This window comes from Mastomys coucha, unplaced genomic scaffold (genome assembly GCF_008632895.1).
Source record: "Mastomys coucha isolate ucsf_1 unplaced genomic scaffold, UCSF_Mcou_1 pScaffold5, whole genome shotgun sequence".
NCBI lineage: Eukaryota > Metazoa > Chordata > Mammalia > Rodentia > Muridae > Mastomys > Mastomys coucha.
This window is the reverse complement of record NW_022196911.1, coordinates 40,995,820-41,022,180: the sequence shown is the minus strand read 5'-3', so window position 1 is coordinate 41,022,180 and position 26,361 is coordinate 40,995,820. Positions and strand designations below refer to the sequence as shown.

Below are 26,361 nucleotides of genomic sequence, written 5' to 3'. Positions count from 1 at the left end.
AAAAAGAATGTTATTTTTAAGGGAAAACACATCTCCTACAGTGAGTGCCACGTAAGCACAGCATGGAGCAGCCCATGCCAATCACTGTCAAGTATGCAGACTCAAAGGCTTTTCTTCATGATAACTTCACAGCCTCGACAGCAATGGCAGTCATGGAGGCCCTGAACACTGCTACAGGAGTGATACAAAAGACACCCCACAAACACAACATGCATGAAAATCTTACCAGGTTTCTAAAGTCATCCAATGAGTTCAATGACTACTTTATTCTTGTCTTAATGGTTCTTCATTTTAGAAAAGTATAAACCAACAACAATATCTTAAATAGAAAGTAAAGCTAGGTATTGTGGTCCATGCCTGTAATCCCCATGTTCAGAGATGGAGGCAGAGAGTGCAAGTTCTAGGACAGCCCAGGCTCTTCAGCACAACAGGATGTGCTTCCAACAAACAAACAACAAAGGCAAGAAAGGGGCTGGTGGTGGGGCAGTGAGAAGGGAGAAGGAGATGAGAAGAATAAGGTAAAGGAGTGAGCACACATACAAAGCAAGCTAGTCTGTACTCTAAACTGCTCCAGAGTCCAAAGCTGTCCAGTGCAATACAACAGTGAGATCATCTTCTCAAAAACAGGTAAAGAGGAAGGAAGGGCAGACAGACGGATGGAAAGGAGAAGGGAAGGAAAGCAACCAAGCACTCTTTCCCTAAAAGAACTCTGGTCCGAGGTTCATGACCCAATTAGCTGAAATGACCCCATTCTTTAGTACCAAACTACAAAGTCCAACTGAATGGACTGAGACATGGGAAGAATCCCGTAACTTTATAAAAAGAATTCTAACTCTCCAAATCTGCACATTTTAGAACTACAAGTGTGTCCAGCAGCTCCAAGCAGCTCCGAGTAGCAGAAACACCCAAGTGCTGGTGCGTCTGAGGAAGCTCTGTGTGAGTCTGGAGTAAAGTGAAGACTGCAGCGATGTAAAACCCAAAAACCATGATCTGCACTGGTGCTTGTCTGGAGCTCAGTGGACATGAAATTATGGACACAACAGAAATGCCTATCTCCATCTCCAAACTTAACTTAAAAGTCAAACTGGGATGGAGAGAACTCATGTGAGGTTTGAGAAACAGAAATGGTAAGAATGTAAGCAGGTCGGGAAGCGACAAAGGGCAGCAAAAGGGAACGCCTGAGCCCTTGCTGACAGGGTATGACGGCACAGATGCCCTTAAGGAAAGTTCTTAAATGTGCATTGTTGAACTACCTGCTAGAACCTGGAGGTTAAATGTTACACGAAAAGTTTAATGATTTTAAAATGTGTATTAGGAACTAGGAACACAGTTCAAATAAAAGGACCAGGTCAAGTGTATTAGCTTACAACTGACTCCACTAGGCTCATCCCAGGGACCTAGCAATGGCTTACGCCAGGTGCACCAGGTATGGGGTGCATGGACTGCCCACGACACTCTCTTTTCCAGTGCTTTCTTTTTCTTTCTGTTCTTCTCTGTGCCCCCTCTTCTCTGCCCTCATCTGTCTGCCTGTCTATATGCCCACTTGTCTGCCTCTACCGCTTCTCCAGACCCACATTCCTCTCCTTTCCCCAGTAACTCCCCTTTATATCAGATCTACTTTATGGCTTAATTTCTCAGGGGCACACCTTGACAAGGGCCCACCAGGTACCCCCTTGCAGCGTTATATTTCATAACAATGTGAAGCCCAGTGTTCAAATCTAATTGCTATAGAATGAGTAAATTATTAAGTGGATGAAAGTCGTCATCTAATGCCAGAAGTAAATCCATACAAATCAGTTAAAGCTCCTGAAAGTCCAAAAACCATCAAAAGACTAATAACCTTTAACGCAAACACGGGCTATGCAACTCCACCCCAACACAGAAGCTGAGCCAATCCACTGTGACCTGGTTGGCAAGCTCACTCAACTTTCTGAATTCACTGGGTGCAGTTTCATGTAGTGTTGATAACAGAATGGGAGCACTTGGAGGGAGGAAGTAAGATGCAAGCAGCAACTGAGCAACAGAAAAAGCCAAAGAACAAAATGAGTACTTGAACACATGATCCAAAGCCTCTTCACTCTTGGAGAAGCTGCTCCAAAATGTCAGTGTTTACTAGAAAAGGCGTACTCTTGATCAGTTCATAGCCTGGCTTTTATGTGGTGTACGACATCAGAACAATTGCTTTTCTGCTGTTAGAAACATCTTTTAATACTAATTAAATGAGATATTTTTTCTCTGAAAGCAGGCAAGCAAAGGCACAAAAGAGTGAAGATATTTTACAGGCCACCACAAAATGACAGACTTGCTGAGATAAGGTCTCACTACCTATCTCTCAATGGCTTGGAATTACAATTTTCAACCAGGCTAGCTTTGAACTTAGAAACTTCCCTTGTCTAATGTGCACCACTATACTTGGCAGTAAGAAATTTCTTTTACCTATATGTACTGAAAAATGTACAACCTTAAAGAATCCAAACGCATACAAAGCAGATGCAGGTGCTGGAGCAGGAGAGCCTCACCGAGCAACACTAAGGCTGCACTAGCTTGTACATACACTGGCCAGGCACTGTCACAGCTCACAGAAGATGGGACAGGCCCAAGATGGGACAGGCCCAAGAGACATATTGTCAAAAAGAATTTTTATCTCCTGTGTTTCAAGTGTCTAATGTATGATTTTCACATTAACAATAAATACTAGAAACAATTCAAGATCAAGCTACCTTCTGGGAGGGAGAGGTAGAGTGAAGGGAAAGAGAGAAACTGGTCTAGCTGTGCAGCCAGGACTAGTCTCAAACTTACTATCTTGCTTCAGTCTCCCAAGTGCTAGGATTGCAGGTGTGCACTGCCATATCTGGCTTCAAACTGCTTTTCACTGTGTCATTAACAGCAAAGAAGCAACAACAGACACACAAGAGCTGATAATACAGTCAGCCATCTATCTGACTGGGTTATATATTGCTTAAATGAAGGGAACTGAGGTTTTGTAGACTTACAGGAAACTTACCTGTTTGGAACCAAGACTAAACTGGTTTTGAACTAGAAAGACCAAACTGGTTGGTTGGAACTGTTAAGAATTTTCTTCTGTAAGAATGCTAATCCTAAGGAGGGTGTGCATCCTTTTTACTCTCTGATTCTCTAACTAGCCAGTATCTGCTAACACCCTATATTTTGGATCCACAATAAAACCAGAAAGATTTAGAAGATCTGGGAAAATAGGAGTCAAAATGATACCACATATGTTTTAGAATTCTGTGTAGCATTGTTTTTTGGTTTTTCACCGACTCTTACAATACAGGCAAGGCTGAGCAAGCTGGGGCCATGGTGGCAGTGGCCTGGCCTTGATACTCACTGTATCGGAATCCGCCAACGCTGTCTGAGGAGACCCCAACATACTTGTCTTTGTTCTTCTTTGCTTTCTTTCGCTCTTCTCGAAGCCTATCATCATCCTGTGCAAACTCAACCAGTTCCTTTACTTTCTGTCGAATGTTTATACCTTGATCCTTGCCATGCTCATCTTGGGGACAGCAAAGGAGAAAGCCAACTGTAAGAACTCTCTTAGTGTGCACAAAAGAATAGAAACGAAAATACTTACAAAAAGAATGTCAAATTTTAAACTTTTTAAGGAGGCAGATTATTAGACAAGGTCAATCCATAATCTACTGAAAGGATTACACATGATGACATACGGAATGCAAACAGCTTTTTTTGTTTTCTATCGTATTTTAACAAATAAGAATGACCACTCACTTTTAACATTCTGATGGCCTAAAAGCACCCCAAGTATCTTGTTTCCCCAAGATTGGGAGCACTAATCACTAGGACTTAGTGCAACTAAAGTCTAACATTTTATAGTCGTCACAAGGAAGGCAGGTGCCAAAGGAAACGCTCCCCACCCTGTGCTGCCTTCACATTCAGAACACACTCTGGTCTGGCACAGTACAGACTATGTGCTGGGAGGGGGCCTGGCTTCAAACAGATGTGTATGTTTTGGAGCTCTAACCTTCTCTTCCCACATGATTAAAGCTATTCCTTTATGGACACCACAAGGGACCAGTCTCCAGTGCATATTTTAATATAAACCCCAACACTCATGTTGTGTTGGTTCTGTTGTTATTAGCCAGTCCTTTCTGCAAGCTCCTGTCTTCACTAATTAATACTCTAGGGCCCCACGCCTTGGATTCTGCACTCGTCACACAACCAGCAAGAGTCACATGCTAATTAGAGCAGAGAAGCTTCCAAGCTGGTTCAGGTGACTGACAACTCCAACTACTGTTTTAATTTGCTTATGAGGGTTTTCTATTGCTCACCTACAAAGTGGTAATTTTCCAGGGATCGCAAATCATAAATGTGTTCTCTGGCACTTGTAACAACTCGCTCCGATCCATTTCTTATGAGGTAAGCTAGGAGCAGCAACGACTGTGGAAATATAAAGCACCAAATGACTGAATGGAATAAGATCTGGAAGAGCTGTGGTACACAGATAGTTTAACACAAACACAAACTCCAACATTACTAGACGGTAGTGGTGAGGAGTGTGCCCTCCCCTTTCTGTTAGTCTGAAAGACAGTCTGAACTTCATCCTCACGTTCCTCGGATATCTAGTACAGAAAATAATTACAAACTACTTAGGCAATGGCCATTTTAAATTAAGACTTAAAGTAACTAGTAATTCTGATGTCTAACACTAGTGTGTGATTCAAACAAACCATGGGATTTCGGGGAGTGGCACGGCTCTCACTGTTGGCATCACAGAGCTGACATACTAGGAATGATCCTTCTGTCTCTACAGGACCCTGCAGCCTGCAGATAAAACCCAATTCCAATGCTAATGCGGTTTCAAAAAATTTCAACAGAAGGAAAACTTTTCAGAAATGTTAAGCCATGGGATGCTAACTAAGGGGATGCTTGATGCAGATGGTCTTGAGGCACCTAGCAATGATGGGCCAGGCTGGCATTAGGCAGCGGATCTGTGCAGGGTGGTGAGTCCGAGGGCACAAACACGAATTTACTAGTAACTAATCCGGGGGTTGGTTTTGAGACCGGGTTTCATCATGCCTCTCTGGCTGGCTTCTAGCTCATGGTAATCCTCCAGCCTCAACCTCCTAAATACTGAGATTGTAGCCCTGTGGCCATCATACCCAGATTTCCTAATTTTTTGAAAAAGAAGTAACAACAATCTTTAAAAGCCCTCATTTTAGAAAAATTATACAGTTTATAGGAATATCAGAGAATATTTTAGGAAACAAACATAAAAATCACAAAATTTGCTGGACATGGAGCCTAATACTTGGGAGGCAGAGGCAGACAGATTTCTAGTAGTCTGTATACTTAGTTCTGGGTCAGCCAGGGCTACACAGAGACTTTGTCGTCCCCAGCATCCCCACCAAATTAGAACAGGGAGGAAGGCTGAAGAGAAGGCTTAACAGGTAAAGATTCACCATGCAAACATGGGTATAGAAGTTTGGATCCCTATCACCCACATAAAAAGCTGGGCAGGCCTGGCTGCTACCTGTAATCCTATTGCTGAGGAGAAAGGGATCCCAAGCTAGCTCAATCAGAAAGCTCTGAGTTCAGTGAGACCCTGCTCATAAAATGGAATGCCTGAGGAACACACAGGAGGCAAAGCTCTGGCCTCCATATACTTCCAGACACATTACACTCAGACAATCAACAACAACAGTATCAATAACAACAAAACTCTAATTAAAACAGGTTTTTAATTCTGAGAGTCAAAACGTGCCAAGATGCAAATGTGAACACACTGTGGTCTGCCGAGTGTGAGTATGATTCCTCTTGACACTCAGCATGCTTTAGAAATAAGTTTTGAGCCGGGCAGTGGTGGCGCACACCTTTAATCCCAGCACTTGGGAGGCAGAGGCAGGCATATTTCTGAGTTCAAGGCCAGCCTGGTCTACAGAGTAAATTCCAGGACAGCCAGGGCTACACAGAGAAACCTTGTCTTGAAAACAAAAACAAACAAACAAACAAAAAGTTCTGAGGAGCAGGAAAACATGATCAGAGAGAAAGACTATCACCTTGCTTTAGAAATACAGAATCAAAACTAAATGAATCTATGGAAAAAGTCCATGCACAGGTAAAAGCATCAGGAAGTCTGCACACGTCAGTCTCAATCACAGTCCCAGCTTGTAGACTTCACTGGACTAAATACTACAATCATAAACCACGAATTAAACAAAGCTTTACACAGAGATGACAAACATGGGACTGGTTTTTATCTCAAATGTTCATGTAGCAAACTTTCCTGAGTAGAGATTCAATACTCAAAACACCCGAACAGATTTAGTAGGAAAAAAATTTAAGAAACAACAAAAATCTTCAATATTTAGAAGAACGTAAGTCTGAAAACACTCTGTACATCAACAAGCTGTTTATGACTGGAAAACAGGAAGCAGACACAGCCACATCTTGGTGTGTCCTGGAAAGTCTAGGAACTTAGTGGACTACAGCCCTGTCTACGCTGTCAACACTCCCTCTTGTGGGCTCCCACCATACCTTATAAACTCTTCTCCAATTCTTTTTGTTGTCTTTTAGCATTCGGGACCAAAGCATGTTCATAAGTTCTGGGAACTGTTCATACATAAAGGTAGCTCTGAAAGAAAGGAGTTTTCCTTAAGCATTTGTAGTAGGATAACTCTGACAGTAGATGGCAGGCTTGCTCTAGGTTCTTTGGACTGCCCAACAGCTTAGAAAAAAATAAGCCTAAATCAAATTTTAATGACATTCCTCCTAAAACATGCTTCCTCTTATTCTGTACAACACACAGCACATCTACAAGAAATCACGGTGCCACTCTGCAAGCTTTTCCTTCATGGCCTCAGTGTCCCACATTGTCATCAAGAAAAAAATTATGTAATTTCTTACTTCAAAATATTTTATACGTGTCCTTCAAAATTGCAAGGAAAGCTATAGAAAGTCTCTAAACTTGGCTGGCACATCATTAAAAGCTAATTTTTAATGGGAATGGAACCTATATAAACTCTCCACACTAATCAAAATGGATTATGCAGAACGTATGGCTGATAGTTAAACAGGTTAACACTGAAGGCAAACTTCACTTTCTGTGTAAAGACACTTTGATTCTTTCTGCACTGTTGAGTCAAATTACCACTTACTTGGCAATCTCTCCCATGAGCTGCCCAGAAGGTCCCCAAGGATCATCATTCGTTGCTTCTCGAACCTTAGACTCAATCTCTGAATAATTCATAACCACATTGGTGCTGCAGAGGGAAAAAATGTACATGTGTGCATATGCACACACATACATACAGATACATAAAGATTAGCATCAAAACTGGGCAACACATGAAAACTTAATCATGACACTAACATATATCTTAATGAGTCACCTCTTCCTGGAGTGGGGGCAGCTCTGTGCACAGGCTACTCCAAGGACACCACATTACACGTTTAAGTTATGTTAAGAAGAATTTAGCTTTTAAGAATGCAGAGGAATACCATCAGCCCCGGCACAAGTCCAGGAGAAATGGCTCTGGGTCAAATCTCAAAGACAAACAAACATGCTCGAGTCTACCACAGAGCCAGGATGTTCATTTTCTCTCTGCCCATGCTTTACAAGAGGTCGGTTTTGTGTTTATAATAATTCTGTTCTCTTACACTAAATTATAGTGGACTACTCTGTGTGACATTTAAAAAAGACATAACACAAAGAGTATTCTACAATTGTTTAAAACTATTACCAACATTTCCTTGTGTATCACTGTTTTTCTCTAACAAAAACTAAATTATTAGTTATTGAAAACCTCACACCTTCACCGGCTACATAGTATTTTATTGGGAAACTATATTTAGCTTTTCCTTCAGACTTCTAATTTTTTGACAAGAACACGGGAGACAGAAAAACCTGACTCTAATCCCATTTCATGAAACAGTTTTGTTTTAACCTTGATTTTAACTGTAGACTGGAAAGAGGTTCTGTACCTCAAAAGACAGCACAGAAAACAGTGTTGAGCTCCATGCTTGGCATACAGGCAGTGCGCAGTTAATGATAACTATCTTGTAGCAAGAAAGAATGCTTTCAAAGAGTAAGACACAAGACAGCAAAACACTTGTTTTTTTTTTTTTGAAAACAATCAAGTGTATGGGATCTGAAAGAAGAAAAGCCATAAAAATGAGACAGTGTAACACTCATCTGATGTATATACAGTTCCGATTACTACTGAATGAGTGTTATAGCAGATGAACACAGCAATTCAAATCTTCCACACAAAATCAAAACTAATAAGTGAATGAATAAAATTAGATTTAGACAGCTACTATTCATATACCACTCTTCTTTTGCTATGTGGCTTTTAAGAAATCATCAATTTAGATCTCGCCTGTTGCCATTCATTCCTTCATGTAGTTTACCTTAGGTAAGACACTGACAAACAGATCCATGTCAGCACGGAGACAATCACATAGCTACAATTGGTCAGGTCACAGCACAAACAGTGCAGCTCCTACACCGACACCCAGAACAGTGCTCTACCAAGAAAAATGTTCCCTGAATCCCAGGGATACTCCCTCCAACTGCACAACTAGTATGATAATGTAACTACACATTGTTTCCTTTAGAGCCTACAACTTTTGGGGCCCTTGAAGACACTTAATGAATCTTCCTAGTATTCCAGAGATGATTCTGTTGACAACAATTTATATATAAATAATGGTGTTGCTCCTCTCCTTAATTTTTATCAACAATGGAAACAAAATGAAGGCAAGCCAGCCAAAATCAGATCTACAATTTAAGATAATACAAAATGATGGATTTCCCACTTTTGTTTATCTTGGTGGCTGAAGACTGCATGGTTGTGGGCAGTTAAAAGTATGCAAATGTAGCTGGGAAAATGAACAATACCAAACAGGACTATAATCCACCCTTGAATTTTGTTGCAGAGATCACCACTAAAAGATGAAGGAGCCAGTACTCTATGTACATGAAATATTTTCACCAGAGCATTCAGCAATGCTGGGGCTCTTGGAACACTACTTTCCTTGTTCAAGCTACAAAGGCCCGTGGGTCAAATGAGAACCCTTCAAAGGCTTGTAGCTGGAGCGGTGGGTGTTTAGGAGAGATGGCAGAGATCCAGAAATTTAAGAATTTCCTCATTTCCTTAACTGAAAAACAACAGGAGCCATTAAAACATACCGCTGGGTATAAAGGACATCCACAGAAGGATCATATGCTGTTACCAGGCCAGCAAAAACCTAATACTTTCATGAGAATGCTGTTTTAAAGCTTTTTCTTTTTCAATAAAACTGCTGCTTTCAAAAATGATCAAAAAAAAAATGAGTTGATAACATAAAGAACTCTAGATTTAAAAAAAAACTTTTTAAAGCTTCATTAAGTCAGAATCAACTGTAACAAACAAAGAACTCCTTAGCACAGCCTCATTCCATTACCATTTCAAAGCAGCAATTTCTACAAAAGGTAAATAGAGCTTTTGACCCTTCTGTTGTTTGGATAGCCTCAATCTTGGACCTATTCTTGACATTAGTAACCTTCTAGAAATGAAAAACAATTACCTTTAAAAATGAAAATTAAAAACAATTAAAAAAATTTTAAATTTACTTCCCTGTAGCTTAATCTCCCCAGGTCTGACAGAGATTTATGTCCTCGTTGAATTCAGTCACTAGAGGGGGCCCTGTAATCAGTTTTTGAACAAACAAACTCAAAAGAAATGTCTGAACTTGGCTTTGCTGAAGAGCAGGAAAGCAGGCTTCCCAGCACTTGGGCAACTGCCAATCAAGTGGTTTTTATGCTTGTAGCATAAAAACATGTTTTAGTAGAAAATATACACCAAGAAAAGGGGAAGTGTGAACACAACTCAGGTCCAGCTATGAATGGAGGAGCGATGTGGTAGCAAGCACTTTTCCCACTCTCTCTTTTTCCAAATGTGGTCAAATGGGTTTATATCTTCACAGGGCACCATCCTTTTAGTCTAAGCTTATAACTCAATGTTCTGTTATACGTAGGTGTGCACATTTCACAGAAAGACAACCAGAAACAGACCCAATAACTTAGTTCCAAGCACCAGTTTCAAATTATACTATTTTCTTTATACTTCCTCTTATTTTCCCAGTTCATCCCGATGAACATTATTATTACACTCTAGCCACGGGAAACAATAAAATCCTACTAAATTACACATCAAATTCTGTGTGCCAGTTGCCTACATTGTAACTGTTCCATAGGTCAGGACACAGGGACATTCCTTACACTTGTGATGTTCTTTGGTTTGGATAATAAGTGCTACAGCATAGTAACTGAAGTGTGCACCCAGTGCTATGTGAATAAGCCACTGAAACACTGCAAATGCCCACAACTGGAACAACATGAAAACCTGTGCTAAGGATGAAACCTACATCTAAGTCACCTCTTAAAGCTTTGCATGCCTGAAAAACTTCCAAAGAACAGCTGACATCCAGTTTAGTGAAACAGTTCTGCTCCCTGATAAATACCAATCTTTATGCTGGCATAGTCACACTCCTAGAACACCCACACTTGTGAGACAGAGTAGCAGGATCAAGAGATTGAAGGCAGCCTGGACTATACAGCGAGCCCCTGCCTCAGAACATGATTTCTCTAAATGCTGCAGCAACCTAGTTAATACAAAATATCAAGGGCAACAGGCATTGTTCTGCTCAAGGAACTTTGTGATGAAAATATGTCTCAGTTACTGGTTTTTTTTTTTTTTGGTTTGGTTTTTAGCATACATTAAATACAAAGTGTCTGATGAAAAAGAAAAAAGTAGGACCTAGAAGATGGCTCAAATGTTAAGAGCATTTTCTGCTCTTACAGAGGACGGAATTCAGTTCCCAACGCTCATGTTGGGCAGTCCGTGCACAAGCTCCTGGAACTCCAGTTACAGGAAGCCTAATACCTTTTTCTGACCTTTTCTGACACCAAGACACACATATAAATAAATAGTAACTCTTTTCTTTCTTTTTTTTAAATTGGATATTTTATTTATTTTCATTTTGAATGTTATCCCCTTTCCTCATTTCCCCTCCAGAAACTTCCTATAACACCCACCCACTCCCGCCTCCCTGCCCTGGCATTCCCCTACACTGGGGCATTGAGCCTTCCCAGGACTGAAGGCCCCCCTCCCACTGATGCCTGACAAGGCCATCCTCTACTACATATGTGGCTGGAGCCATAGGTCCCTCCACATACGCTCTTTGGTTGGTGGTTGAGTCCCTGGGAGCTCTGGGGAGTCTGGTTGGTTCATATTGTTGTTCTTCCTATGGGCCAGCAAACTCCTTCAGCTCCTTCAGTCCTTTCTCTAACTCCTCCCTTGGGGGCCCCATGCTCAGCCCAATGGTTGGCTGCGAACATCTACCTCTGTATTTGTCAGGCTCTGGCACAGCCTCTCAAGAGACAGCTATATCAGGCTCCTGTCAGCAAGCACTTCTTGGCATCCACAACAGTGTCTGAGTTTGGTATCTGCATGTGGGATGGACCCCCAATATGGGGCAGTCTCTGGATGGCCTTTCCTTTAGTCTCTGCTCCACACTTTGTCTCCATATTTCCTATTGTGAGTATTTTGTTCCCCCTTCAAAGAAAGACTGAAGCATCCATACTTCGGTCTTCTTTCTTCTTGAACTTCATGTGGTCTGTGAATTATATTTTTGGGTATTCCAAGCTTTTGGGCTAATATCTTCTTATCAGTGAGTGCATATCATGTGTGTTCTTTTGTTACTGGGTTACCTCACTCAGGATGATATTTTCTAGTTCCAGTAAATCTTTTCTTTAAAAGAAACAAAAGTAATTTTTCTCCTCTCTTAGACATTGTATTCTCTCTGTCAGTCATCATGCACAGAGGCAATAATGGAACAACTTGCAGAAGCAGGCCCCTCTTTCCACCAGGGGGATCTCTAACAATATGTTGCAAGTGAGAAAAACTAGACTTCCAGAACAAAACCCTAACACGCTTGGTAGATGAAAACTGCTTACATTTACGGTTTGAACAATGCAATGTCTTTAAAGACTCCTGACAGTGGGAACAGTCTATTATTTTCTCACTATGGGGTAGCCAATATTTACAACCAACTGCGTTCCTATTTTGTCAAAATGAGACATTTTTGTGGGCAGTACACTTCAACTCATCGACTCTACAGAGTTTACAGAAACCATGTGTGCATGTATGGTTAAGGATATCGACTGAAGCCAGAAGAGGGCATTGGATCCCTGGAATTAACTCAGTTCTCTATAGGCACAAGTGCTTGTAACAGCTAAGCCATCTCTCTGGACCCCAGAGGTGACTCTGAGTCAGTTTTTCCAAGGTTCCCAGGCTGGAATCATCCTGATCTGTAAAGGAAAGCAGAGTAAGAGGCTGGGCTAAGTGACGTGTGCCCAACCACATAGAGCAGACTTGGGTCATGACAGAACTATAAACTATGTTTTTGTTATAAATTTCCCAGTTGTTCATTAAAAATTAAAACTTTGAACAGAAAGTCTAATAAGAAACCATTGTACTTTAGAACTCATCACAGAGGTAAATGCAGTGTCGAAGGATAATCTGTTAATTTATCAGCCACTAACATGAGATGATTACACCATCTAATACTTTTTCTTCCAGTTCTAAACTGTCATTCTCTATAAATTCCAAGAGTGAAAAATATGCATTCCACGCTGGGCAGGTTAACCTAATTCTTGTTATCCCAACACTCACAAGTCAGCATGGATGATGAACAGGAAGATGCTGTCTGGAAGGAAGGAAGGAAGAAAATGAGGAAGGATGGATGGCGTGAGCAAGTAAGGGAAGAAGGGACGGTGGGAGGGCAGGTGTTTCAAAACCCCGAATTTCAATATGTGCATTCAAGAAATTTGTTCCCTTGTTTATCTAACACTCTAGGAAAATTCCCGCTATTTTGTGTCAGTGTGGAGGAAGCAACACTAACCAAGCTCATGTACAAATTTCTGAGATTTATTAAAAACCAATTTGGTCCTCTGTCTAAAGTTGTCCTAAAATATAACTAGAAGTCCTGTTCCCCCAAGCCACCAACTTTCTGATTGCTGCTAGTGGTGACTTAATCTGGCAAGTTTTTAGGAACTCCTTGAGTAATTTATGAAACAGATGTGCAGAGAAATGACATGAAAGGGACTAGCCAAGGGAAACAACCTGGTGTCAGCAGCTGAACTATGAGCTGTGGGAAGACACATTCCCTTTCCGTACACTCCAGGGGTGAGCAGCACTAAACAAGACAAGCTGCCTGCCCAACCGACCGCCGCCTGGCAGCAGCCCACTCTTCGGCCTTGCTTGGCTCCAGGAACTACTCCAGGGTGCATTAAAAGCAGATACTATACACTCATGTGTTTTCATTGTGCTACTTTGTTTTTCACAGCCATTCTGTACAAGACAGAGCAAAGAGATACATTAATTTGCCCCATTAGTGACTTAGTAAGTTACTCCAGTGTGAATTTTTGTCTCTGCTATGTACCTACTGTTAGTAATCTAAACAAACCAATCAATCACTGGTATGCCTCAGTTTCCTCATTTAGAAGGTCCCTTGTATCACTATCAAGGTAACTAAGAACATGTGCAAGGCAGTTAGCAGAACTGATACCACTGTGTTTCAGGTGAGTTTTTCATTCTAGATAGGACTTCTGGACTGACTATTAAACACTCTACTGGCTCATGTGTCAAAAGCCTGAACCCTGATGGTGGCAGTATTTTAGGAGGCTCTAGATATTACAAGCGATAAGTCCTCTCTGGAAAAAGTCACCAGGAAAGGTCCTTGTGCCTAGATTGTCCTCTGTCTCTACTAGCTGCCATACAGTGTACCTCTGTGCTCCCTTCTCCTCCTTGCCACAATAGGCTGGCACTACTGAGACCATGAGCCAAAGAGCCCCCTTCCTGTCTAGGTTGTTTGCCGGGTAAATGGTCACAAAGACAGAGAACCAGACAAGGTACCCCTCATAAGAAGACCATAAACGTGCTAATCCAACTGTCTCACAAACAAATCATTGGCAGAGTGTTGGAGAGATGGCTCTCTATCACCCTCTTCAGGCAACTCACAACTACTTGTAACTCCTGGTACTGACAGCCTCTTCTGGACAGAGTAGGCATTTGTACTCACACCCATAACCACATAATCAAAAGCTAAACTCAATTAAAAAAAACAATAATTAGCAGAGTCTGGCAGTGTGGTTTGGTGGACCAAAACAAAACCAACCAACACCCAGAATAGCAGAATTCTGAGCTTTTAAAACATCCAAACCAATGTCCATGTTATTACTCCATGTAGTGTGGCTGAGCAAGGGGGTTTATAAGTGCCACAAAACATTGTTTCCTTTCCAAAGACATTAACTATACTAGGAAGTATCTGGAGTCACTGGTTCTTATTGGTTTATTTGGAACTCTGTCTACTTCCTAGAAAGAGTGCTGCTTTTATGACTTAGGCAAGCTTAAAGAAAAGCTATTGCCACATAGGCTAGTATCATAGCATGGCAGTTACTGTTTTCCAAAGAGGCACCTTGCCAGCAAAGACCGGGAGGCCAAGCTTCTCCTGGCTAGCAAAACCAAATATATTACACACAAAAAGCAGAATAAAAAGTAACTCCCATGTGGGCAAAATTTTAACTCTTAAGAAATCCCTACCCCGGGTACAAACTCCGCAGCCAGTCATACAACACCCAGAGGAGGATCCACTCCCAGGTGATCTAACACAGGGATCATAGGATCAGAGGTGAGGAGTACACAACATCTGTCCCAACACTGGGAGTTAACTGGGACCAGCAGGACCCAGGCACGTAGGAACTCCACCAGACCAGTGGCACGGGTTCTTTTCCAGTCTGTCTGGGCCGGTACCCTGAGCAGACCTTGGGCACAAACTCCGCAACAAGTCCCACAATACCCAGAGGAAGCTCTACTCCTAGGTGCTCTAACATGCCCAGGATCACAGAGACAGCTTGACTCTGAGGAGTTCTGACACAACCAGGATCACAGGAAGGACAGGCTCCAGTCAGATTGAGTCTGGGGAGGTAGCACTAGAGATAACCAGATGGTGTGTATATGTATGTATGTATGTATGTATGTATGTATGTATGTATGTGTGTGTGTGTGTGTGTGTGTGTGTGTGTGTGTGTGTAAGCGTAAGAAAATAACACAAATCAAAGTTACTTGGCATCATCAGAACCCAATTCTCCCACCATAGCAAGTGCTGGACACACCATCACACAGGAAAAGCAAGATTCAGATCTAAAATCACTCTCATGATGATGATACATGACTTTAAGAAGGACATAAATAATTCCCTTAAAGAAATACAGGAGAACATAGGTAAACAGCTAGAAGCCCTTAAAGAGGAAATCAAACAGGTGAAGGAAATGAACATCCAAAACCTAAAAATGGAACTAGAAACAATAAATCACAAAGGGGATAACCCTGGAGTTAGAAAACATAGGAAAGAGATCAGGAGTCATAGATGCAAGTATCACCAACAGAATACAAGAGATAGAAGAGAGAATCTCAGGGGCAGAAGATACCATAGAAAACATTGACACAATAGGCCAAGAAAATGCAAAAGCAAAAAGCTCCTAACCTGAAACATCCAAGGAAATCCAGGATACAATAAGACCAAACCTAAGGATAATAGGTATAGAAGAGAGTGAAGATTCAGTAAATATCTTCAACAAAATTATAGAAGAAAACTTCCCTTACCTAAAGAGATGCCCATGAACATACAAGAAGCCTACAGAACTCCAAATAGACTGGACCAGAAAAGAAATCCCTCCCATCACATAATAATAAAAACACCAAATGCACTAAACAAAGAATTTTAAAAGCAGTAAGGGAAAAAGGTCAAGTAACATATAAAGGCAGGCCTATCAGAATTACAGCAGATTTCTCACCAGAAACTATGAAAGCTAGAAGATCCTGGGCAGATGTCATACAGACCCTACAAGAACACTAATGCCAGCCCAGGCTACTATACCCAGCAAAACTCTCAATTACCATAGATGGAGAAAACAAGATATTCCATGACAAAACCAAATTTATACAATATCTCTCCATAAATCCAGCCCTACAAAGGATAATAGCTAGAAAACACAAACATAAGGAGCAAAACTATACCCTAGAAGAAAGTAATCTTTCAACAAACCCACACAAACATAATTCCACCTCTAACAAAAAAATAACAGGAAGCAACAATTACTTTTCCTTAATATCTCTTAATATGGAAATTATTATTACCAACATATCCTAATCAATTGAAATTCAAAAATATGAGGAATTAGAAATTTGTTGGCTGTCATCCAATGGTCTCTCTAATTTGGTAATTGGAGAAATAGGTCCAATACTGTATAATCCATATATACTTTCTGCTTGTTTGTATGTAATTGTGTCTTGCTGTGTACTACATAATGGTCTTGAAATCATGCTTCTCCTATCTCAGCCTCTCTATTAGTAGGATTGTTTGATGTTTTTGCACTATACTATGGTTTTTAGAACAGCTTACATATTTCAAAATTATTTATATAGTCAAAAGAAACATAGACAATTATTTTGGGAGGTGGCTTGTAAGGGAACAACAAAGACTGCAACTGAATGCTTTGCTTGATATTTATAATTACTGTATCAATTTTGAAGGAGAGAACTTTATAAGTTACTCTTTCTCTGAGATGAATGCTTTTCAAAATCATCACAGCCAATGAACCAGATTCTTACCCTCACCTGGTGTCTGTGCCACCCTCCAAGCAGAACCACTGTTCATTGAAACAGTTGGTAAATGACTTTATGGATAGACTTAATACATCACCATTTCATAAATGAATGTAACCTGTTCTCTGTGGGTTGAGAATTAAGTCACTCACTCAAATCAAACAGCTTTGACCATAGCAGGAAGTCTGTATCCAAAAATCACACCTACAATTCTTATATTTTAGCTTTGTGTTTTTAATTTGTAGCCTTCAGTTAATCATTTTATACCAAACACCTTCCCCTTCATTTTGTGCTAATTTTATATGGCACAGCTGAATAGACAGACAAGGAACTACTCAAAAATGGAATGGATGGATGGATGGATGGATGGGCTCTCCACGTGGCCTGACTCTGAATGAACAGCAGTGTTCCTGTGGGCTCTGCTCCCCACGAAGAGGTATAATGTTGCTCACAGATGCCAATTAAATATCCATGTGATCTTTGCAAAAGAATCAACTTCGTCAAGTCCCAAGAGTGAAAATGATTATAAAATGTTATTTTTCTCTGTTATTTGACAAGCAGCAACATGGCTCAGGGACCATCAGATGACTGGGCAGGCTACATGCAATAGCTGGAATGCACACAACCCACGCATGTATTCTGTATTAAGAATACCAGTTCTCCTCTCTGACCAAGGTACAAGCTACTTCCTTTTAACATGTAGTGGTGGCCATGTTAGCCTCCTCCCTCAAACACTGCCATCTTCTGTCACCAAGGACAATCCTGTCCAGGGGAGAGCATCTCCGGTCATGTTCCTCACTTCCTCCATCCAACAGCCCACACACTTCCATGTCTTTTCAATCCTATTTCCTCAGAACCTCTGACATACATGTCTCTGCATCTTCCCTGTCACACCAGCACTACCTTAGTTCAGCACCTTCTTTTTTTGCCTAAAAGCCTTCTAACTAGTTTTTCTGCTTCTATGTACTTCTCACTAAGCTAGAGCCAAAGGGAACTCTTGTTCACATACAACCCCCACTTACAGCTAACAAATGTCCCCTTCCTAATTTCACCTTAAAACCCAAAGTCCTTGACATCAAGTATGGTTCTTGCTGGAGATACAATTTACTTCTCCAGCCTCATTACTCAACAACCTTCAGTCTTTGCTTTTAAGTCCTTTGCTCCATAGTCAACTATATCATCATCTGGTTTTATAAATCCCATCTGCTCCAAAAAGCCTTCCTGTAGTGCTCCAAACAGGGAGATCATCTACCTATTCTTGCCTTTTACAACTGAACTGACACAAAAGCAAGTGTCCTGTGGCAGGCCTGTTGTTTGTTTTTATGGGCCTGTCTTTCCCCTGCCTTTGTGCTTACGTACTGGAACAGGCTTAGTGACAGCAAATATCAAATATTTACTGGACAATCAACCACAAAACAACAAACAAATGAACAAGAAAATGAGGCTGTGAATGAAAAGGACAGACCAGGAGATGGGGCAGAGGAGTAAAAAGCTGACTGAACTGTCTCTTGGGGACAAAGTACTAAAGGAGAAGCAGCGAAGGTGGCTTCTATCTGCAATAGCACAGATTGGCAGAACGCAAAGGAGCACTGAACATCCCAGGAACCCAATGGCCTACAAAGAAAGCTGCTTACTAGGCAGTTGGGTTGGAATTTCTTTGGTTCCAACAAAAATTCTGTCATCTGATACCAAGCCTAAGCTAGCTAGAGAGGGTCAAGGAAATACACAAAGATTTGGTTCAAATGTCTCCTCAATTTGTGAAGATGCTAATAAGGTGAACGAGGTCATAAGTCACTAGGAACTGTGTCATGTTCAGCTGCAACCAGAACCACAGATGATAGGGAAAAAAACAGAGCTCTAATCCAGTGGTTCTCAACCCTTCCTAATGCTGCAACTCGTTAATACAGTTTATGTTGTGGTGACCTCCAACCATAAAATTATTCTTGTTGCTACTTTATAATTCTTAATTTTCCTACTGATATGAGTGAAAATCTGATGTGAAAGATACTGAGAAAGGATCTTTTGACCCCCCCCCAAAAGGTCATGGCCCGCGGGTTGAGAAATATTGCTCTAAGTCTTCTGATGAAAAATTCTTGGCATAATCTGTTCTCTAGTGCTTTCCATTTCTGATCCTTCTTGGTCCTGTGTACCTAAGTGCAATCAAATGATCTTGGCTCACAATGGAGCTAGTCTCCCAAGGACACCCAGGAGTCAGCAGCAATCTGACACTTTTTGGTTGAGCTTTAAGGTTGCTGTTAATTATAAGGAAGTGGATGTGGGGTGGGGGTGGGGATTCATCCCCATTCTTTGTTTTTTTGTTTTGTTTTGTTTTTGTTTTTCGAGACAGGGTTTCTCTTATAGCCCTGGCTGTCCTGGAACTCACTCTGTAGACCAGGCTGGCCTTGAACTCAGAAATTCACCTGCCTCTGCCTCCCAAGTGCTGGGATTAAAGGTGTGCGCCACCACCGCCCGGCCATCCCCATTCTTTGTGAACTCCACACCTGCAAAGTGACCAAGACACTAACATGTACCTGCAGCCCTAAAACCAACATCCAAAAGCTGTCCTGACATGTCTGTGCAAAGCAGTGTCCTCCATACTGATTCTCAGTTAAGGTCAAAGATAACACCATACATACCCTCCCTCCTTCACTCAGTACAGTTCTTCCTGTTGTCTATTCAGTACCATATGTCCACAATCCTGCTGTTTAAACAGCTCACAAAGGCAGTGCAAAAGTGCTGTCCAGCACTGCTCTAAGTTCAAAAGGGTTGTATACTGCCTCACAAAGGTATATGAGTTACAACGCTGTGGACTGTGGCTCAATGTCAATGAACTAGTATTCAGATAGACACTACATATAAAATGTCTTACATCAGGTACATATTTATGAAAGGTTATAGATCACATGGAGCAAATGCAGTACAGGCTCACAGAAACCTAAATCTATCTTTTTACCTAGGAGCAAGAACTTGGTTCTTGCTAATTCTGTTGATGATGACTTTACAAGACCTTACAAGAAAGGACTGCTATATCTTATGCACTTGGGTTTCTCTTAGCTTAAGTTCAATTACTAGTACCCAAAACATATAAACAGACACTTTCGGACTGACTTGAGAAGTGTAAACATAGATGAAGTTATGTTGTCTTAGACAGAGCTGAACTGGAAGGACCCCAAGCACACAGAGGGTGGGGTGGGGTGGGGGCTGTTGATGCTGTCTTAAGACGATCAGGGAAGTGTTTCTATCCAGGGGTTGTTTGGGGCTTGGATAGAATTTGCTCTATCATCTGAAATTACCTCAATGACAGGAGCTGTGTGTCAGAACACAGAAACACTGAAGAATGAAATTGGAATTCTACAACTTAAAGGGAGACTTGAACATTCATTAAGCCTCTCCCTCTTCCTGCTTAGTGTTAGGTGAAGACCCAGGCACCACCATGGATGCTGTTTCACACAGACTCTCTCATGTCCCGTTCTTCATATGGAAGGTTGTTTACTGAAACACTTGTACACTGGAACTGTGTTCTTCTCTGTACAATCTGTTCCCATGGAAGAACTGCACAAAGCTGCCACTGCCTGTATAGTAGAAATAAACTACTCTTGGGTTCCCTCCAAAGCACAGCATATCAATGTTAAGCACAGCATCTCTGGCTTCACTCTCTACCCCATAACATGACTGTATTTGTTTACTGTTGGTTATTTTTCAAATACATAAATTTGGTGGTTAAGAGTGCTTGCTGCAGGCCAGAGGGAGGATACAAAGAGATGGGGAGATGAGTGGGAGTAGAGTGGGTGCATGCTCACAAAGAACCAGTAAAAAGTTTAAAAAAAAAAAAAAGAGTCTCAACTTCTAGAGACTCAAGTTCAATTCCTAGCACCTACATCAAGTGGCTCACAATGGCCTTAAGCTCCATAAGATCCACCCCCTTTTCTGGCCACTATGGACATCTATATGCAGGTGTTGTGGTGGTATTAGTAAGAATGGCTCCCATAGGCTCATATATATATGAATATTTAGTCACCAGGGAGTGGCACTCCTTGTGAAGGACTAGGAAGTATGGCCTTGTTGGAGGAAGTATGTCACTGGATGAGTACTGAGATTTCAAAAGCTCAAGCCAGACCCAGTCTCTTTCCCAGCTGCCTGCGGATTAGGATGTAAAACTCTCAGCTATTTCTCTAGCTCCATGTCTGCCTGTGTATCTCCATCATGTACCATCATGATGATAGTGGCCTATACCTCTGAAACTGTAAGCCATTCCCCAGTTAAATGCTATATATAATATATATATAGTGAATTTTTAAAAATTATTTTATTTTTTACAGTCCAGTCATTGCCCCCTGCTCCCCCCCCCCCATATACACACAGCTCCTTATCCCATTCCTCTTCCCCCTTGCCTCTGAGAGGGTGTTTCCTCCCCAGGCCTCCCTCTTCCCTGGGCCACAAGTCTCTCAAGGATTAAGTAAATGCTTTCTTTTGTAAGAGTTGCCTTGGTCATGGTGTCTTTTTACAACAATAAAACACAGATGGGTGTTGTGTTTCCTGTGTGTGTGTATGTACATACAAATAAAAGGAGTATAAATCTACAATACACAGAGCTCTATACTAGAGGGAGGACTGTTTAACCCCTGAAGGCAGGTACTATTTTACAGGAAGTAAGCCAAGGCATAAGGAGATGGAAGTCTCTCATTCATCACACAACCATTCAACAGTATGCTGAGGACCCATGCTCAGGCAGTATGGCTTAACAGACAGGGTTATTCAGTGTTGTCACAGACGTGATTTCAACAAAATCACGCCTCCCCAGTCAATATACAGCTCAGTACTAGGAGTAAGGGACATGTATCACTCTCTTGCTTTTCTTTCTTTCAAGATTTATTTATTCTATGGATATAAATACACGGTAGCTATCTCCGGACACACCAGAAGAGGACATCGGATCCTATCACAGATGGTTGTGAGCCACCATGTGGTTGTTGAGAATTAAACTCAGGACCTCTTGAAGAGTAGTCAGTGTTCTTAACTGCCGAGCCATCTCTCCAGCCCCCTCTCTTGCTTTTCCAAACCCCTCACAAGTGTCTTTTCTTTTAAATTTTAAAAAAAGATTTTATTTATTTTGTATATACGACAAGTACACTGTAGCTGTCTTCAGACACACCAGAAGAGGGCAGTGGATCCCCTTACAGATGGTTGTGAGCCACCATTCAGTTGCTGGGATTTGAACTCAGGACCTTTGGAAGAGCAGTCAGTGCTCTTAACCGCTGAGCCATCCTTCTAGTCCCACAAGTGTCTTACAATCCTCAGGACAAATCCAAATCCCACCCAAGTCCCTATAAGCAACCCTCTTCCCTGCTCACCCCTGGAACACTCCCCTGTGGTTGTCCTCTCCTTCTCAGTCATACTGGAAGCACCATCTCTTCAGAGAAAGCCCTCACCCTCACTACTTCAGCCTCTTCCCAACACTTCCTGATTGTCTAGTGCGCCTTAAGATCCAGCCCAATATGTATTTCCATTTCTATGTATATGTCATATAAATTATAAATATATGCCTGCTTCTCTGTCTGTCACATCTGCAGTGCCCATAGTGGCTGAAAGGTGTTAGATTCCCCCAGAAGAGGAGTTATAGGTGTTGGTGAGCCAGCTTATGAACTAAGCCCAGGTCCTCTACAAGAGCAAGTGCTCTTAACCTCTGAGCCAGGTCCAGACCCACCACTGTTTTCATCTGTGCCTCTACCTAAATATTTTTACAAATCAAGTACCTACAAGAGATCTAGGTAAAAGACAACTATTCATTCAATAAACTTTCCTACAGTTTCCTGTATTCTTCGTTACATTTTGTTCCTTGGAATGTGGGCATCTGACACGAGATACATGCCTTTCGACTGAGTTACTCATCACAGATTACATAAGCATCAAGAACAGTTAAAGGACAGGTGAGATGGCTCAGAGGGTAAAGGTACTTGCCGCTGAGCCTGACAGCCTGAGTTTAATCATTAGTACTTACATTGTAGAAGGCCAGAACTAAGTCTCACAAACAAGTACACATACCACCACCACTATTAAAAACAGAATGTAACTTTTCAGGGACAGGTTCCATACAGAATTTTTGTCTAGAATACGCAAAATCCTGGATTTGATTCATAAGTACAGTACACATACACACATATATGTGTGCACACAAAATACACTTTATATTCATTCATCATTTAATGAGCAACATCTGTAGCTCAAGCTCTTTTATTTTAAGTTTTGTGTTGTTTTGTTTGTTAATCTAACACCATGGTGCAAAGATGCAGGTCAGAGGACAACTTCCTAGAGTTGGCCCTCTCCTTCCACCTTTACACACAGATTCTGGGATTAAACTCATGTTGGAAGGCTTGCATGACAAGCTCCCTTATCCTCTGGGCCATCTTCTTGGCCCAGCTCTTCTAGTCTTAACGTTTATGTTGAAAATAAGAAACTGGGGCTAGGGAGGCTGGGACAGGAACACTGCCAGTTCAAGGCCAGCCTGGGCTACAAAATAAGAATTCATGATGCCCCAGTTTCAGCCTCCCAAGTACTGGCACACTCATATTTTTTAGTTGCTGGGAAAAATGCTATTCCAACATATAACCAGTTCCTCTCCAACTTTACTCAAAATAATTTCACATTCCAAATGAGCTCTATGTTTAGCTTGGAAGGGAAGTGCAATATGTAACCTTAGACTATCTACAGATACACTGTCAATTCTTACTTACACAAACTTCAGGAACAGCTACTTCACACTTGTAGTTGCTAAATGAAATGCCAACACAGAGCATTCTAATTAGAGCACTGCTGCCATAATTGAGACTCTTACTGAGTCATCAGTTAAAGCTAAAGGAGGTCGCAGTGCTACGGGAGTGCGGAACGCAGGTGTGAGCCCAGCCAGGAAGTGCTACTCACAGCAGCAGCTTCTCCGAGAGCGCTTTATTGACATAATCAGAATAAATAGGCTTTGACTGTTGTCTGCTCATACCTAATTGATTTAAGGAAAGCAAATCACGTTGTTGTGGGCAAAACAAGAAAACAAAACAAACAAAACAAAAAAACAAGAAGAAAAGAGATACACAAATCTGCTCTTATCCTGAGTCTCTGTAATGTACTATTAGCAGACTTCATAAACCATGTTCTTTTAAGATTCAAAACAAAAAGCCAGGCTGAGGATGTTGCTTAGTTGGTAGAGTGCTTGCAGGGTATGAGCACATATTTAAAAAAAAAAAAGAAAGAAAAAAAAGGGGGGGAGGGGCACAATCTAAATGGCATCCTTTCATTCTGAAAAGAGTATGTGTCTATAACATGGCAAGATGGTTCAGAGAAAAGCATATGAATGCTGGCCAGTATGGACAAGGAAAGGGGTTCAGAAATGTCCCTGTCGTAATTCTTAGAACTTTCATTTCAAAATACTAAGTTTAAGAAAATAGGGACACTGGCTGCTACACAGTGTCTTCTGGACATGACACAGAGGCTGCACCCACAAAATCTTAACAGGATGGTTGCTGAAACAAGACATCCATGGTTACAACACCTGCTGACACACCAGTGTGGACCAGAGAAATTTCACAAGGCCCTACGGTAGATGAAGAAATACAGGCATCAATGTGCTGAGCGAGGGAGAGTAAGTTTTGTCCAAGCACAAAAGGTCTCCTGGTAGATTTTCTAAACTCAAGTGGTCAGCCTTAAATACATATACATATGAGCAACACTAAGGAGATGCAGGTTATTTTTACATATATACAAATACATATGCAGACATATGTATTATATGTATACCTGAATATGTAAAAATAATAGTTATAGAAAAGGTCATGTATTTAAAAGGACAAAGGAGATGGAGGGGAGAGAGGAAAGGGTAGAAATGATGTAAGTAAAGTACTCACATATGAAATTCTTGTTTTTAAATAAAAGGGAGGCTAGAGATTTGGTGTGGAAGGTAAGAAAGAGCACATCTTGTTCTTGCAGAGGACTTGGGTTCAGTTCCCAGCACTATGTGATAGCTCACAACCATCTGTAACTCCAGTTCTGAGGACTCTGACACCCTCTATTAGCTGGTGCAATAAACCTGTGTGTGCGTGTGCACATGTGACAACAACACAGACACACACACATACAGTTTAAAAATTAAAGTTAAAAATAAAATAAAATCAGGAGCAAAGGAAATAATCTAGCATGCATGAGGCCTGGGGTTCTACCTATAGCACAACATCAAACCACAAGAGCTAGCAGTGGGGAGGTGGATCATCATAAGTTCAAAGTTCTTGGTGAGACATGTTTTAGGATAGCCTAGGCTATGTGAGAAAGTGCCCTTACTGTCCACATGGCAGTGTACTAGGTTCTACTGAACTAAACTGTTTATAAACTGTTGTAAAATGATCAGTTTATGTTACATGACCAATCTCAAAATGTTGAACATGTAATTAGCTGCTTTTCACTAGACTGATTTAAAAAAAAAAAAAAAGGACACTTGAAGTATTATTCTCAGCAAGGGTATCATGTTAAACTGTTTGACAAACAGATCAAATATCCAAGGTACCTTTAAAAATGAATATAGTTTGAGAACTTTATTTGCATGATAGATTCCAATTCTAGTTTTTACAAGCACAATAAAGTAGCCACTACAGTATTTTTAATAGTAAAATTGCTGCATTTAAAAGAGGTTAAAATGTTATAAAAGTAGCACATTGTTATGTATGTATGTGTGTATGTATGTATGTATGTATGTATGTATAGGATTTCACTATGTAGCTCTGACTGTCGTAGAACACTTTGGCCTCAAATTGACTATGCCTCCCAAGTGCTGGCATTAAAGGTCTGCACCACCATGCCTGGGTAAATAAATTTTAAATTCCTTTGAATTAAAACTAACCTGAACAAAACAAAACAAAACACTGTCATTGTATAACGTTAAAACCTTTGGGTCATAGCTTTAAAAAACTGATTAATCTGTGAGGGGTTAAGTGTTGATATGTAGAAGACAGTGGACAAAATTTGAGGAAGTTGGTTCTCTTCTGCTATAGTGCAGGTTCTGGGAACTGAACTAGATTACAAGTACCTCTGAGCCACCCTGATAACCACTGGTTATAACTTTTAAAGCTATTTCAGAATGACACAGCTCAGATGGCACTTGGGAGGCAGAGGCAGGTGGATTTCTGAGTTCAAGGCCAGCCTGGTCTACAGAGTGAGTTCCAGGACAGCCAGGGCTATACAGAGAAACCTGTCTCAAAAGAAAAAAAAAAAAAAGCACATTGGTAAGTCTTTTCCCAATATACTAGATCATTTAATCCTGTAACAGATCCACAGGTGAGCTACATCCACTTCATACAGAAGTAGTTGTCTCCCCTTCCCTTCCTCTAACCAAAATTCACAAAAAAACTGAAGCCTAGATAAATCTGGTCAGCTTTGGCACAGTCGTGACTGGCTATCTTTTTAAAGTGGTACCTTACTTAAAGCATTACCTCGAGCAGTTTTTCCAAATGTACTATCTCACTGTAAGGATAGATAAAACCCTACAACAACTTGGACAACTGGGCCTTCCAAGGAAAGCCATGTAGCAGAATGAACATCAAACATCCTGCAGATAGGAGGCAGGAGATTCCCTTTGGGAACACAAATGCCCCACACAGTAGTTTGATTCTATCTCTTATAAACTGTTGTCACAACT

The 26,361-nt window shown here is 41.1% G+C and overlaps 1 protein-coding gene across 6 annotated transcripts in view; it reads right to left on the bottom strand.

The window, feature by feature from the left end:
- Positions 1-26,361, bottom strand: part of Clint1 (clathrin interactor 1) — a 56,824-nt gene that overhangs the window by 20,074 nt on the left and 10,389 nt on the right. For 5 of the 6 annotated variants that reach the window (XM_031355020.1, XM_031355022.1, XM_031355019.1 and 2 more), the window contains exons 2-5: positions 7,134-7,238; positions 6,514-6,610; positions 4,308-4,416; positions 3,350-3,514 (exon numbers count right to left, since the gene is read on the bottom strand). In XM_031355020.1, the coding sequence (XP_031210880.1) occupies positions 3,350-3,514; positions 4,308-4,416; positions 6,514-6,610; positions 7,134-7,238 (476 nt within the window). Of the gene's footprint in view, positions 1-3,349; positions 3,515-4,307; positions 4,417-6,513; positions 6,611-7,133; positions 7,239-7,959; positions 7,979-26,361 lie in introns of those variants that run through there. The other variant, XM_031355025.1, reaches the window with a different exon arrangement.